The 16,384-nt window shown below is 37.9% G+C and overlaps 1 protein-coding gene across 3 annotated transcripts in view; it reads right to left on the reverse strand.

Moving 5' to 3' along the window:
• Window positions 1-282: 282 nt before the first annotated feature.
• LOC106093545 (protein phosphatase 1 regulatory subunit 3C) overlaps window positions 283-16,384 on the reverse strand; it is a 56,720-nt gene continuing 40,618 nt past the window's right edge. For all 3 annotated transcript variants that reach the window (XM_013260611.2, XM_013260610.2, XM_059363536.1), the window contains 2 exons: window positions 2,386-2,589; window positions 283-2,324 (listed from right to left, as the gene is read on the reverse strand). In XM_013260611.2, coding sequence (XP_013116065.1) covers window positions 1,811-2,324; window positions 2,386-2,589 — 718 coding nt within the window. In that variant the 3' untranslated portion in view covers window positions 283-1,810. The remainder of the gene's footprint in view (window positions 2,325-2,385; window positions 2,590-16,384) is intronic.

The following is a 16,384-nucleotide window of genomic DNA, read 5'->3' on the forward strand; positions in this document are numbered from 1 at the left end:
CTCAAAAAGTGGCCTAATCGATCCGGAGCCTCGATCGTGCGATTTGACGCGTCTAGACTATTTCATTTGGAACTATGTCAAGTCATTGGTCTATGCCAACACGCCGACGACGTTGGAAGAGCTCACAGCCAACATTGAACGGGAAATAGCGACCGTTTCGTCTGAAATGTGTGGCCGAGACCTCGAAAATTGGGTCCAACGTATTGACAGATGCAAACGTGCCCGTGGTTGCATTTTTTAACTAAGACACAAATTTTTTGATTGTACTTCAAGCCGTTAATAAAGTTTTTGAAATATCTCAAATGGTTTCCGTTTTATTAAAAAAAAGATGTCAAGTCCTTATTGGAAAACCAGATATATCTGTAGTTTTCCTCAATACCCAAATATTCAGACATCAAGTGATCAAATGTCCCATAGAAATATAAACCTTTACTTAACAGAGCTTATGAATATTGAACACAGGGCTTTGCTTTCACCACAACACTTTACATGGACAATAGTTTCTGATAAATTAACCGCTAAAAGTCTACCATTAAAGAACAGCCAGAATACTTCTCTCATATCAATGAGGGCTGGCCAATTGAATTTTAAGCTCAATGCGGGAGGCCACCGTGGCGCAGAGGTAACTATATCCTCATCTTATGCTAAACGTCTGCATGTGAATACTTGCGAGAATGCCAGAAAAAATTATAAGCGGTGGTTATCCTCTCACTGATGCTGTGTTAAACTTCTCTGCAAAGTAGTTCCGCTCCGTTTGGGCATATGAATGATAAGTACCCGAAAAAACAACACACATTGTTGTCAGCTACTTGCAAAATACACGATTTTCACGTAAACGAATGTACTTCGTTCGTTGATACATCGCAACCAGACACTTATTTTACTATAAATCCGGTTGATTCTGATATCCGGGCACACGAAGTCGTTCGTTGAAGTGATGAGGTGTTGGTGAATTTAGTTGTGTTATGGAATATAAAGGATTATTCAGTGTTTGGTGCTATAGTACAGTTGTAAAACGACACGACATATACTTTTTAACATTTCCAAGTTGTAACGGTATATTTCAATGGTCAACATTTTATCATAAAAAACTGTTCAACTGAAAATGTTCAATAGCACCACTAAATATCGAATTACAAAGCTGCATAAGACAGGACATAAGAACACCTCCAAATAATCCTTATGGTAAAATTGTTGTGGATGACCTGTGGAGAAAGCTTGTGCAATAGTTTTCATGGCCAAGTATAAAGAAGAATTTCTTGAGCATAATAGTTATGCTTATTATGTTGTTGAATCTGGTATTAAAAAAGAAAATCTATAGTTTTCGTTTTTTTTTCTTTTCTAAGTTTGAAATCTGTTTTGCAGAGTCCGAAATCAAGCATCAAATGTTTCAGACAAATGAAAGCATTCTATGATTTTCGATTCCATAGAGCCACAAGGGCAATGGTTTGTGCTAGATTTCTTAAAGAATCGAGTTATGTGATCAACTTCGATGACATTTAAAGTCTTGCTTGTATCTTTGAAAGACATTTTTTTGTGGCAGGTGATGTCCTTAAAACACCTTAGATCTATCCTAATTTTCTTTATGGCTACTTAGCCCCTCTTACGTTTTGAATAAACACACAAAGTATTCTCTTATTGCAGCATACTCTTAAGTTTAACGGGACGTATGAACCGCTCTAAAGCTCGAAGGACTAAAACTTCAAAGTCCTTTCAGAATATCTAAAGCTTTAATCGTACAGTTGTTTTTCTATATAGTGTTGTTTTTCATAACATTTTAAAGTGTTATTGCCATTTTCTGTGTACCGCTTTACCAATAGGGACTTGGTTCATTTTGCCAACTTTGAGTAGTATCTAGAGTTGATTTATTGGCCAGAGCTGCAGTCAATGCGGATCTTACTTGGCTTTGGCAAGAAGAGGAATTGCGTAAGGACGATGAGTTATTTTTATCATACGGCGAAAGCGCATTGTAGTAAAAGGGTGAACGCTTGGAAATAGTGTAGTTCTTGCCACCATTGTTGTCCCAAAATTCGTTACCATCAGCTCGGAAACATATGCAGAACTCCAAGCGGCTCGAAGATGGGGGCAATGTGATTTTAAAAGAAAATGTATCGAATACAACATGAGCCGAAGTTGCCGGGCCATAAGCACGATTGTAGGTGCAGAATATGTCCTGTTGACTCTTCCAATCGTCCCAGGTTACGCGTACGATTACCTCCTTAGTGAATGAAATATTTTTAACTTTTACAGTGCCCACAACAATGGACTCTTCATCTTTAACAATGACATTTTCCAGAGATACAAAATCACGTTCGATGGTTTGCCTGCAAGTATGTATAAGATTTTAATAACAAGTATTAGCCCGTGGAAAATTTGAGAATCTACCTAAAAACTAAATAGTCCGATGCGGGTTGTTTAAAATCAACCGTCCATTGATCGGCTGGATGGGGTGTTACCAGACCCTGAGTGATTTGTTCTAAAAATTTCACACTCCAATATGGCGGCACATTCGATGGTTCCGACATGACACGAACTTGTGTAAGCGAAAGGCCCTCATCATCGGCGAAAATCACTTTCTTACGGGGATGGCTAAGAAGAGAAAAATAGAAAGTTTTTAAAAATAATATTTTAAATTAAAAAAAAATAAACTTAAAAAAAAATTTACAACTATTTTGAGTGAATACTTAAAGGGTAATATTATATTAGCCTATTCTAAGACGGGTGAACTCAACTTCAATATTTAACCGATTTGATTAAAATGTAGTAGCGGAAATACAATTTCTATCATCCACGGCAAATAAGGCCCAGATAACCTACTAAACCATTTACAGCCTTTACATAAACCGATTCACCACTTTGGCCGACATTTTATAAAGGAAGTACACTTATGACCTTTAACACGCACTCCATTAGGCGCAGATTGGTTCAAAAATGGATAAAGTTGCCTATAAGTCGATCCCCCCATTTAACTCTAGAGTCACTAAAAGCATCTTATTTTAAAAATTTTTATAAAAATATAAATAAATCTTTTCCAGATGGGTTCTGCAAACCAAACGAATCTAGAAATGCATAAAAAGCTCTACGTTCATAAAATATCGCCTTTTTCATAGAAACGAAAATCTGGAGAAGATAAGAACAAATATCTCCGGTTCGATTAAATAATTTCATATTAATCTTACAATAAGTTATCACAATGAGAATATGTTGTTTATCTTTGATGCTCGTAATTTAAACACTTTTATATTTACTGCAATTGTTATCATATGGAACGAATGGAATTAATTTAAGCCTGTGTATTTTTAAAGCAGTATATGAACAATTGATAAATGCTTTGTCTTAGTCTCGCAAAGCCTTGAACTACAAACAATCTCCCAAATATGCCAAAAAATGCCATTTTAAAACAAACACTCTGATTAAAAGCATATTAAAAAAAATTGTGCTTGTGATAATTATTATTCATGAATATATATTTTATTTGGATTTGGGTTTTATTTTTATACCCTCCACCATAGGATGGGGGTATACTAATTTCGTCATTCTGTCTGTAACACCTCGAAATATGCGCCTAAGACTCCATTAAGTATATATATATTCTTGATCGTCATGTCATTTTAAGTCGATCTAGCCATGTCCGTCCGTCTGCCTGTCGAAAGCACGCTAACTTTCGAAGCAGTAAAGCTAGGCGCATGAAATTTTGCACAAATACTTTTTATTAGTGCAGGTCGGTTGGGGTTGTAAATGGGCCAAACCGGTCCTTGTTTTGACATAGCTGCCCTATAAACCGAGGGCTAGAGGGCGCAATTCTCGTCCGTTTTGACTGAAATTGCACTTGGTGTTTTGGTATCACTTCCAACAACTGTGCCAAGTATTGTCAAAATCGGTTCATTACCTGATGTAGGTGCCATATAAACTGATCTGGGGTGTTGACTTCTTGAGCTACTAGATGGCGTAATTCTTATCCGATTTGGCTGTAATTTTGCACGTGGTGTTTTGGTATCACTTCCAACAACTGTGCTAACTGTGATTCAAATCGGATCATAACCTGGTATAGCTGCCATATAAACCGATCGTGACTTTTTGAGCCTCTAGAGGGCGCAATTCTTTTCTGATTTGGCAGAAATTTTGTACAACGGCTTCTCCCGTGACTTTCAACATGCTTATCCAATATGGTCTGAATCGATCTATAGCTTGATACAGCTCCCATATAAACCAAGCCCCTTCTTCTTCTACAATGTTCAGCATTCAATTCATTTACTGTCCGAATCGGACTATAATTTGAAATAGCTCCAATAGCAAAACTGCTCTTATTCATTATTCTTTGTTTGCCTAAAAAGAGATACCGCGCCAAGAACTCGACAAATGCGATCCATGGTGGAGGGTATATAAGATTCGGCCCGGCCGAACTTAGCACGCTCTTACTTGTTACAATTGGATTAGTATGGTTAAATTCTGAACTGAGTATAATCGAAAATATGTTTAAGGGTCACTTTTAAGCTCAATATTTATTGAGTGATTTGACTAACTCAATCAACCGCTATTCATTATGAGATCAGCTGATTTTGCGTTACAAGCAAACAAACGAACGAAAAATCTGCTGTTTTACTCTATTCAATCAGTAGATTCTAATATGAACTGCAAACAAACGCTTTTGCTGCAGTGACATAGCATTACAGTCGATAGTTATTATCGAAATTTGAACATGCTTGGGGGCCTACATCGAGTAAGAGTGATTTGATTCATTCAACCATATGCTTTCCCATAAGGAGGTCAGCTGATTCTGCCAAACAATCAAACAAAACCTAATTCAGATGTAGTGATATTGACTGTTTTTAATGATTGCCAATGCATTTTTACGGTTTCTATGAAAAATCGACTCCACGTTTGGCCCCGAAAGCTATAAACTGAAAACGTTTGACTTGTACATCTGCGATTAAGATTGTCGACTTTTTCGTTCTACATACTCACATATTCTTTTGCAGTCAATACCACCATCATCAGCATCAAGAGTCATAAATTAATAAACGAAACAAAAAAAAAAAAATATGCAAAAATGCGTTCATTGACATTGTTTTCTTCAATCTATTTCAGTAACAATCAGCCTCACACCAATCTTGCCTTCTCCCTCAGTAAGATTTCAGATAATTGGTAATAAGATTTGATTTTCTTTTCTTGAATTCTGAGCATCTTTATGGGATTTGTTTGTTTCAAAGATTTCTAAAAAAATGTTATTACTACTGTTTTTATGTGGTTTTATTGAGGCAGGAAAAACAAGTAAAATGTGCCAAGTTCGGCCGGGCCGAATTTTGGGAACCCACCACCATGGATTCTGCCAAAAATTTGTACAAAGTAAATTAAGCTGTCGGGCATTATTTTATTCTACATACCAAACTTCTGTCAAACCAGCAAAAATTAAAGCTTTTAGGAACCGAACATGAATGATCGAGAGACCCGTTTACATGGGAGCTATATCAGATTATAGACTAATTTGGGTCGTACTTGGCACAGTTGTTGGAAGTCAGAACAAAACTCTACATCAGACAAAAATTGCGTCTTGCTCACGAAGTCAAGTCGGTTTATATAGGAAACTAGCTGAACCGGGCCCGCTCCGCTGCACCTTCTTTTACTTTATACGGAACAAAATTATCCTTTGAATATTTATTTTTGGCAATAAAAGAGCTTTTAATGAAATACCATGCTACGAAAATAGTATGGGTATATCGCTCGAGCAACACTATAACAATATAAATGCCTTATCTGAATCCCATATGATCTATATTGGTGTCTGAATTCGCTCAGAGGGTTTGCAATGCAAAATGCAAATTTTGAACATACCACTAAGGAACAGGGGCAAACTTCTCACATATCAATGAGTGAAGTCCGATTCAAGTTTAAACTCAATGGGGCTTCCTTTTTATAGCTGAGTCCGAACGGCGTGCCGCAGTGCGACAACTCTTTGGAGAGAAGTTTTGCATGGCATAGTACCTCACAAATGTTGCCAGCATTAGGAGGGGAAAACCACCGCTGAAAATTTTTTCTGATGGTCTCGCCAGGATTCGAACCCAGGCGTTCAGCTTCATAGGCGGACATGCTAACCTCTGCGCCACGGTGGCCTCCTCAGATGGTTTAAGTTTGGATGTTAGATGTACCCCATTCTTAAAAGAATTCTATATGGATACTGAAAAGGACCCCAGGGTGGTGGTTGGTAAGTGAAGGGGGTGGTGTGGAACCCCAGAAACATAGTCCCGAAAGTGAGGATGAATTTCGTACTCTACTCCCAAATTTCTTTCATTTGGGCCCCATATTGCCATGGTTGGAAAATTTTCTCCAATTATGTTCAATTTAGAGGTGTTTTCAGGGGTGAGGAGGTCCCCCAGACACTTAGCCCTGAAAAAAATATCAGCATCGTGCACTGCTTTCAAATACCATATTGCCATTGGTTTAAGGGGAGTTTACAGGATGAGGCGTCCCCCAAACACATGGCCCCAAAATTGGTTATCAATTCACTTTCTTATCTCAAATATCTTTCATTTGAGCCACATATTGGCATGGTCGAAAAATGTTTACCTTTTGGGGGATGTTTTGGGGAAGGGGTGATGCCCTAAATACATTGTCCTTCTTTTGGAATCAAATTCGTATTCTAGTCCTAAATACCTTTATTTGAGCCCCATATTGCGATGGTCAGTAAAAAATTGCTGTTTGTGGGGTATTTTGGGAAAGGGTAGACCCCCAGAAAATTGGTCCCAAAAGTTGGTATCAATTCTTGCTCTGCCCCCCAATACTTTTCATTTAAGCCCCACATTGACATGGTCTGTAAATATGCCCAATATAGGGGTGTTTTGGGGAGTGGGGTGGTCCCCCAAACACTAAGCCCTGAAAATATATCAGCAACGTGCTCTATTCTCATATATCTGTATATCATTTATTTGAACTATATATTGGCATTGACCTCAAAATTGGATATCAAATTCGTTTTCTAATTTCAAAAGCCGGCAAATATGTCCGGTTTGGGGTATGGGCCTTAAAAACTATAAATATCGAGCTCCACTGTTTTGAAAACCCAAATTGTCTTGGTGAGCAAATACGTTCGATTTGGGGGTTGTTATGGTGGTGGGACGTCCCCTAGACAGTTGATATCAGATTCATGGCCTACTCCCAAATACCTTTCATTTGAGCCCCATTTTTTCATAGTCGGCAAACATGACCGGTTTGCGGGGTGCTTTGGGGGATGGGGCGTTGAAAACATATATCAGATTCGTGTTCTACTCTAAAAAATCTATTATTTGAGCCTCATATTGCAATGGTCAGCGAAATACTTCCTTCCCCCCTATGGGGGTGGGGTGGCCCCATAGACACTTTTCCCGAATATTGATATCAGATTTGTGCTTTACTTCCAAAGACCTTTCATTTGAGCCCCATATTACTATGGTCGTACATTTGTCCTCATTGGGGGATGTTCTCGGGGATGGGCGGCCTCCAAACACTTGGTCCCTCATCTGGATATCAGATTCGTATTCTACACTCAAATACCTTTTATTTAAGCCCCATATTGCCATGGTCAGTTAATAGGTCCTGTTTGGGGGATGTTATGGGGAAGGGGTGGACCCCCTGAAACTTGGCCCCACATTTGGATATCAGATTCGTATTTTACTCGCAAATACCTTTTATTTGAGTTCCATATTGCCATGGTCGGTAAATATGTCCGATTTAGGGGTGATCCCCCAAACACTTAGTCCGACAATTGGATATCAGATACGTTTTCTAATCTTAAATACCTTTCATTTGAGTCCCATATTGTCGTGATTGGTCCATATATATATTTGGTAAGTTTTGGAGGTGGGGCGGATCCCCTAGGTACCCCATCCGAAATTTGGATACCAAATTTTTGATTTTAGAGTACTATAAGGGAGCACACAAATCGCACCACCCATTTCCGAGATCTGGCGTTTCTGAAAATTAGGCTAAGGGGAGGGTCCCCCCCCCCCCCTTCTGATTGATTTTTATATATAAGAAGATATATCAGGCTATAGACCGATTTCGACCGAACTTGGCACAGTTGTTGCAAGTCATAACGAAACACTACATGGAAAAATTCAGCCAAATCGAACAAAAATTGTGGCTTGCAGGGGCTCAAGAAGTCAAATCGAGAGATCGGTTTATATGAGAGCTATATCAGGTTGTAGACCGATTTGGACTGTACTTTTCATAGTTGTTGCAAGTCATAACAAAACACTACGTGCAAAATTTCAGCCAAATCTGACGAAAATTGCGGGTTGTAAAGGCTTATGAAGACAAATTGGGAGATCGTTTTATAACCTGATATATATTTGGGCCGTACTTAACACAGTTATTGGAAGTCATATCAGAACACTACAGCCAAATCTGAAGAAAATTGCGGCTTGTGAAGGCTCATGAAGACAAATCGGGAGATCGGTTTATAACTTGATATATATTTGGTCCTCACTTAACACAGTTATTGGAAGTCATATCAGAACACTACGTGCAAAATTTCAGCCACATCGGGCAAAACTTGCGGCTCAGAGGGGCTCAAGAAGTCAAATCGAGAGATCGGTTTATATGGGAGCTATATCAGGTTATAGACCGATTTGGACCGTAGTTGACGCAGTTGTTGGAAGTCATAACCGAATACTACATGAAACAGAATACTACAACATTTTCGGCATCCAGGGGCTCAAGAAGTCATATCGTGAGATCGGTTTATATGGGAGCTATATCTAAATCTGAACCGATATGGCCCACTTGCAATCCCCAACGACTTACATGGATACTAAATATCTGTGCAAAATTTCAAGCGGCTAGCTTTACGCGTTCGACCTCTATCATTATTTCGACAGACGGACAGACATGGCTAGATCGATTCAGAATGACGAGACGATCAAGAATATATATACTTTATGGGGTCTTAGACGAATATTTCGAGTTGTTACAGACGGAATGACTAGATTAGTATACCCCAATCCTATGGTGGTGGGATTAAAAAAGACATTTCTGCTGCGCCATAACAGCAAGAAGTTTTTTCTCATTTGATTCAAATTTTATCTATGGCCAGCCGGACTTTTGGCATATGTTTGGATGCAGAAGGTATTTATTTTTTCTTGATTGTTTTCATGGTTGGTGCCAAAAATGATGCAAGTGTAAATAAAAAATGGTGTGAAGTCTTTTTATAAATGTCAATGTTATACATATTAGAAATTTAGCATCATACTAAGTGTGTATACATACATATGGAGAAGCTTACTGCAAAAGAAAGTAGCTTTAAGGGAATCTACTAAATGCAATGGCTGAGGCGCCTATTCAGTTTGCTATTTAAAAAAAATTGTCGTCGGTGGTTTTGGCTTCATGGCAGCTCTTGACGAAAATGCATCCATTTTATTGGTGGTTTTGAAACTGCCTTTGTTTTATTTATTTATTTATAATGAAAATGTCCACTAACAACCATATTCACAAAACTTTGTGAAACCTTAAAATAGGGTTATTTGACATTTCTATAAAGGAAATCTGTCAAGCCATTTCAAAGCTACATTAAGTTTTGTGATTGTGTACAATCAATTGTAAAAATTTAATAAAAAGTGAGTTTCTGACATTATGACATCGACTTATGACTTTTCCTTAACAATCGTCCCAGTTTGGAAATTTTAAGTTTGTGCAGAATAGTTTATATGTATAATTGAACTTATTAGACATTGCTCACGATTTATTTCTGATAGTTTAAGACCACCGACATATTTGTAGTTTTAACTGACTGTTCTAAAACTATAAAAGTTGATTCTAAAGGGTGATTTTTTTGAGGTTAGGATTTTCATGCATTAGTATTTGACAGATCACGTGGGATTTCAGACATGGTGTCAAAGAGAAAGATGCTCAGTATGCTTTGACATTTCATCATGAATAGACTTACTAACGAGCAACGCTTGCAAATCATTGAATTTTATTACCAAAATCAGTGTTCGGTTCGAAATGTGTTCATTCACCGTAACGTTGCGTCCAACAGCATCTTTGAAAAAATACGGTCCAATGATTCCACCAGCGTACAAACCACACCAAACAGTGCATTTTTCGGGATGCATGGGCAGTTCTTGAACGGCTTCTGGTTGCTCTTCACTCCAAATGCGGCAATTTTGCTTATTTACGTAGCCATTCAACCAGAAATGAGCCTCATCGCTGAACAAAATTTGTCAAAATTTCGAACCGAACACTGATTTTGGTAATAAAATTCAATGATTTGCAAGCGTTGCTCGTTAGTAAGTCTATTCATGATGAAATGTCAAAGCATACTGAGCATCTTTCTCTTTGACACCATGTCTGAAATCCCACGTGATCTGTCAAATACTAATGCATGAAAATCCTAACCTCAAAAAAATCACCCTTTATTACAAAGCGATAAGGACCACGCCCACGAGGGCACTGGATGGGTCGCAGATACCCGACCCATAGACATACAGATTAAGTGTGGGGCAGCCATTGCGGCTATGAGACTTAAGGCGATGGGAGAATGGATAGAGGATTGGAGCAGGTCATACCATCGCGGTCGATCGACACTTGAGGTCGAGTGCGAGGCACTGCTGCCATCCGCACGGTCTAGTATTGCCATCTGGGATATCATGTTACAATGATGGATCAAAGCTAGGAGACAGTGTGGGCCTGGGGGTCTACATTGAGAACCCAGGGACTGATATCTGTTTTAGACTGCCTGACCATAATACAGTTCTGCAGGCGGAGATCCGGGCGATTACGGAATGCGTGAAGTGGTGTGGTGCTAACGCGAGAACGTCGAGTGTGAACATCTTTACGGACAGTAAAATTGCCATAAGGGCAAAATTGCAATAACAACCAGGACGGTAAGGTCTCGAACAGTCTTGCATTATAGAAAGGAGATTAACGCCTTCTCTGAGGATAGCAAAAGGCCAAAAGACTGCTGGCAACAAACTTGGGTAGTCCGAAGCCTTTCGGGTCGACGCAGTCCGAGTTAGGGCGTGAACTACGAACAGCGAAACAGTTGGTAGGACGGCGAAAATCCTATGGGGAGATCCGGATTTTGGGAAGACGAGGCTATTACTGAAAGGAAATAAGCAGGCGTTCAGTCAAGCTTTCGGTATCATAACGGGAAACATAGGACTACCTAACCTAACCTAACCATTGCTAAGGATTCTTTTGTGGGTTATATTATTTCCCATAGCTGTATTCACATACATATTTGCATCAGTTACACTCAACAAAAAAGTGATTTTCTAACTTTTATGGTATGTGCCGCAGATAACGAACTTAACTTAAAGATACTTAAATTTTGAGAAAATATTTCATGATCTTGAGAGTCATATCTGAAGTAAATTGAAAATCAGCCAACAATCGATAATCAGAACAAAATATTGTGTCCATTGGAGTTCAAACGAGTTAAATTTAAAGATATTTTCTTTATATTGGAGGCCACTGTGGCGTAAAGGTTAGCATGTTCGCCTGCGACGCAGAACGCCTGAGTTTAAATTTCGGCGTGAATATCAGAAAAATTTTCAGCGGTGGTTATGCCCTTACTAATGCTGGCTACATTTGTGAGGTACCCTGCCATGTTAAAACTTCTCTACCAAGTGGTGTAGCTTTAATCGGACTCGGCATAAAATAGGAGGCCCCTTATCATTGAGCCTCAACTTTAATCGCACTGCATTCATTGATATGAGAAAAGTATCCACCGTTCCTTAGTGGAATGTTCGTGGGGAATTTAGTAGTGTCTTTATATTGAAAATTCACTTCTGTGACCAAAACCCTCCTATTAAGGAACGATTTTAACTTTGAGTAATCATTTGTTGGTTCTCGTATGATAATGCATTGGACTGCAGATCTGTACGTTGATTACCATTTAATGATGTCGTGATGCATCACATCATGTAGTATATGCGTATATATATGAATATGAAGCATTGACATAGATTTTAAGACACTTGCCTTAAAAGATATTTATTTATAAGCATTTCATTTCTCATCTTTAGCTGCATCATATAATTTTTCGTATAGAGCAATACTGGCATTTATTGCGTCATAAGTGTTCTCTTTCTATATTCAACAGCTGAATTGTATAGATAAACAGCTGATAGCGATATATTTTCTCTTGGTGACATATGAAATGGTCAATGTCATTAGATAATTTGAAGGTGTTTATAAACCTCTCGATAAAAACATTGAACATAATTTAGCTGTTCGCAGCTCTTGGTACATATATTTTCTATTTGCAGCACGGATTTCATTTTCTTGGTTTTAATACAAATTTAGCTGATTTTTAAGGGCAAATGATATCGACGTATTGGGTTGCCCAAAAAGTAATTGCGGATTTTTTAAAAGAAAGTAAATTCATTTTTAATAAAACTTAGAATGAACTTTTTCTAAAGCAAGCTAAAAGTAACAGCTGATAACTGACAGAAGAAAGAATGCAATTACAGAGTCACAAGCTGTGAAAAAATTTGTCAACGCCGACTATATGAAAAATCCGCAATTACTTTTTGGGCAACCCAATATTAATAAAACGAAAATGTTGGTTGCAAGCCTACCATAGATCTTTTGAAATGTCTAAATTCCAAGTATTTACCGTGTTTTATTTTGGTTATATCCAAAACGGGATAGAATTCCGGTTGTGCTGTGTTGTTATCGATATCATTCGATAACAGACAATAATAACCAACAAATCGTGATTTTCACTGTGTAGTACTGAAATAAAACGCACCAATTGTTGAGCTACAAATAGCTCCAGCATCACTGCTAGATATGCATCTAGTACGTAGTAAGCCATAATCTATCTCCATCTTCTATCTACATATATAAAATTGAATTTGTGTTTGTTTGTATGTTTGATTGTTTGTTTGTTTGTTTGTTTGTTTGTGTGTTTGTAAAACTGTTTGTTCCGCATAGACTCAAAAACGGCTTAACCGATTTCTTTAAAATTTGTACAGATTGTGGGAAATTGTCCGGAAGGAGCAATAGGCTATATAATTTTCCACTTGTCCCAAAAGTACCACCAAAAAAAAAAAAAAAAAAAGTGGACCGATCGGGACAATATGAGACTCAAATGATAGGTATTCGAGAGTAGAATACCAATTTGATATCAAAAGTTGGGTCCAAGTACCAAGGGGACTGCCCTACCCCAAAACCCCTTGAAATAGGCATTTTGGACCATTGGAATGATTGCAAATATGGTCTAGAAGGAGCAGTAGGCTATATAGTTTTTTGATATCGGAAGGGGGCGGAACCTCCCCACTTACGCCAAAAACACCACCCAAAATCAAAAGTTGACCGATCAATATAGGACTCAAATGAAAGGTATTCGGGAGTACAATACAAATTTGATATCAAATTTGCGTCCAAATACCTAGGGGGCTGCTGTGATTTAATTAATTTGGGAACATAAATTAATGTATACCGCCATATCCCCAAAACCTACGAAATATATGTATATATAGACTAATCACGACGATATGGGCCTCAAGTGAAAGTTTTTTGGGCATAAGGTTCGAATCTGACATCAATATTCAGATAAAAGTGTCTATGGGGTCACCCCACCCTTATAACACCACCCAAATAGGACGTATTTGCTAACCATTGCAATATGGTGTAAGAGGTATTTTAGAGTAAAATGTGAATCTGATATATATTTTCAGGACCAAGTCACTGTATGAGCGTCCCATCCGGTCATGTTTGCCGACTATGAAAATATGGGGCTCAAATTAAAGGTATTTGGGAATAGACCACGCACCTGATATCAACATTAGGGACCAACTGTCTAGGAGACATCCCACCACCATAACAACGCCCAATACTCCAAACCGCACATATTTTCCGACTTTTGCAGTAAGGAGTTTAAACGAGATTAGAAAACGAATTTGATATCTAATTTTGAGGCCAATGACAATATGGGGTTCCAATAAATGATATGTAGAAATATGAGAATAGAGCTCGTTGCTGATATATTTTCCGCGCTTAGTGTTTGGGGGATACCTCACTCCCCAAAATCGGTCATATTTACGTACCATGTCAATGTGGGCCTGAGATGAAAAGTATTGGGGAGTAGAGCACGAAATTGATACCCACTTTCGTGACCAATTTTTTGGGGATCTAACCCTTCCCCAAAACAGCCCACAAACAGAAATTATTTACTGACCATCACAACAAGGGGATCAAATTTTCGAAGCACCGCGATCGTTTTTTTGGAGCATTTCTTTCGACCAATCGACACGAGCCTTTTTTTTAACGATTGACAAATTGTGTGGCATCCAACGCACGGCCAAATGTTAATGCAATATTGAATGTATGCTGGTCCCACTAATGTCTAAGGTTGTCTCAATCTCACGATAGGTCACATGACGATCTTGCAATATCAGTTGGCGCACGGCATCTGATTTTGGACGACCTTCACGAAATTTGCCTTGGAGTGAACTACGACCTTGGTTGAATACAGCATACCACCAATAAACACTGGTCCTTGATGGAGCTTCATCGCCAAAAATTTAATTAAGCTCATCGATGCACTGTTGTTGAGTTAATCCACGTCGAAAGTTGTAAAAAATAATCGCACGAAAATGTTCACGATTTAATTCCATTTTTTGGGCGAGAGGAATCTTTTAAGTTACTGTAAACAACACAAATAGCGCTCGTATGTCAAAACGTTCAGAGTACATATAACCTCAAAAATGTCAGGCTTTACGATAGAGATGTCAGTTGACGGATTGCAACATAAGCGTTGTCCAATCCTGATATATATAGAAGGCAACCCTCGTACATATACTATTTTCGTAGCATGGTATTTTACTTAAACCTCTTTAATTGTCGACAATAAACATTCAAAGGATAATTGTGTTCCATATAAAGCAGAGAAAGGCGCATCGGAACGGGCCCGGTTCAGCTAGTAGCCAATAAAAATCAATAAAGATATGTATAAAAAAATTGATTGTAAATTGTAAAACAATAACAAATTTTCTTATTGACAATAATAATAACTTCTTATATAGATTTCAATTTCATTTATAACATAAACTCTGGCAGAGAGGTATTTAGCTTACACTAAAACTTTTTCTTGGTACTTTATATACCTTTTACCTCTCTCTCTCTCTCTCTCTCTCTTACCAAAATGTGTAATTTTTGTACAGAAATTAGTGGTAACGGCTTTCACTGACATATTATTTTCATTAAATTATTTTGGCGTAAACTTTATAATATGTCTTGCATGACATGTGGCAGTCATATTTTGGCTTAAATTCAAAAGAAAATTTATAAATTTGTGGGCGGCTGGCTTTTTTTATGACCTACAAAAACAAATGGCGTCATAGGAAAGTGATGGTGACGAAGAAAATAAGAATGGATTTTTTTCTGCAGATAATTTTAGGGTTTTGATATGATATATTTCAGATTTAGATCATCAATTAATTTCTTGCGTACAAAGAATAGCAAAGCAAAAAACTTTTAAGAAACAAATGCAAAAGTGATATCCGTGAAGCTTGACCTCAATTATTGGTATACGATTCGTTTTCACCCCCAATACCTTTCACTCGAAATCAATATTTTTCAGTAGGCGCCCTCTTCAGTTTGGGTACACCATAACTGTGGAACAGGGTATTTTAACTATGTGCATTTGTTTGAAACCCTAAAAAGGAGAAGAACTGGACCCATTGATTGGCCGATCGGCTTGGAATTATTTCCCGATGTCCGTCTGTCAGTCTGTCCATGTATTCTTGTAATCAAGGGACAAGTCGCATTTGTTGTTCGATTGCCATAAAATTTTGCAAATTGTTTTGGCTCAAGTATGAATCGGATCAGATTTATATATAGCTCCCATATACAGCTTTCATCCGATTTGCCCTTTTAAAATTACGTCTACACTAGAGCCCATATCCACTTGATTTGAGATAGTCTCCAAAGCCCCTTTTTTACTACGATCGAAGTGATTTGCATTTGTCAATTGGGATGGTTTTAACAGCGTTTTTATTGTGTTCTGCATTTTTTTTGTGTTCAACATATATATTGTGGTTAGCGAATAAATTGGTGAAGCGATCTTATTAAATTTAATTACAGAATTTTATAATTTTCAATGATAAAAAGTGCTGCCCAAAATTACAGATAATAACCGGTATTCGATACAAACGCAGTGTTGCATTTGAATTTCGAGGGAGATTTGCTGCAAATCTCCTCAAATAAGTTGATTTTCTCACACTAAAAACTTATGGGAAACCTCGTTGCAAAACATGGATTTACTCCGAGTGTAAACATAGTTTAAGGCTGATACAATTTTGCCCGATCTTTATAATGCTAAATGCACGAGGTGTTTTATTTGACGTTGCAATACGTTCCCATATACATATATGTACGTATCTTTCATCCGATATGGCTTAAG

Source organism: Stomoxys calcitrans, chromosome 1, assembly GCF_963082655.1.
Source record: "Stomoxys calcitrans chromosome 1, idStoCalc2.1, whole genome shotgun sequence".
Taxonomy (NCBI): Eukaryota; Metazoa; Arthropoda; class Insecta; order Diptera; family Muscidae; genus Stomoxys; species Stomoxys calcitrans.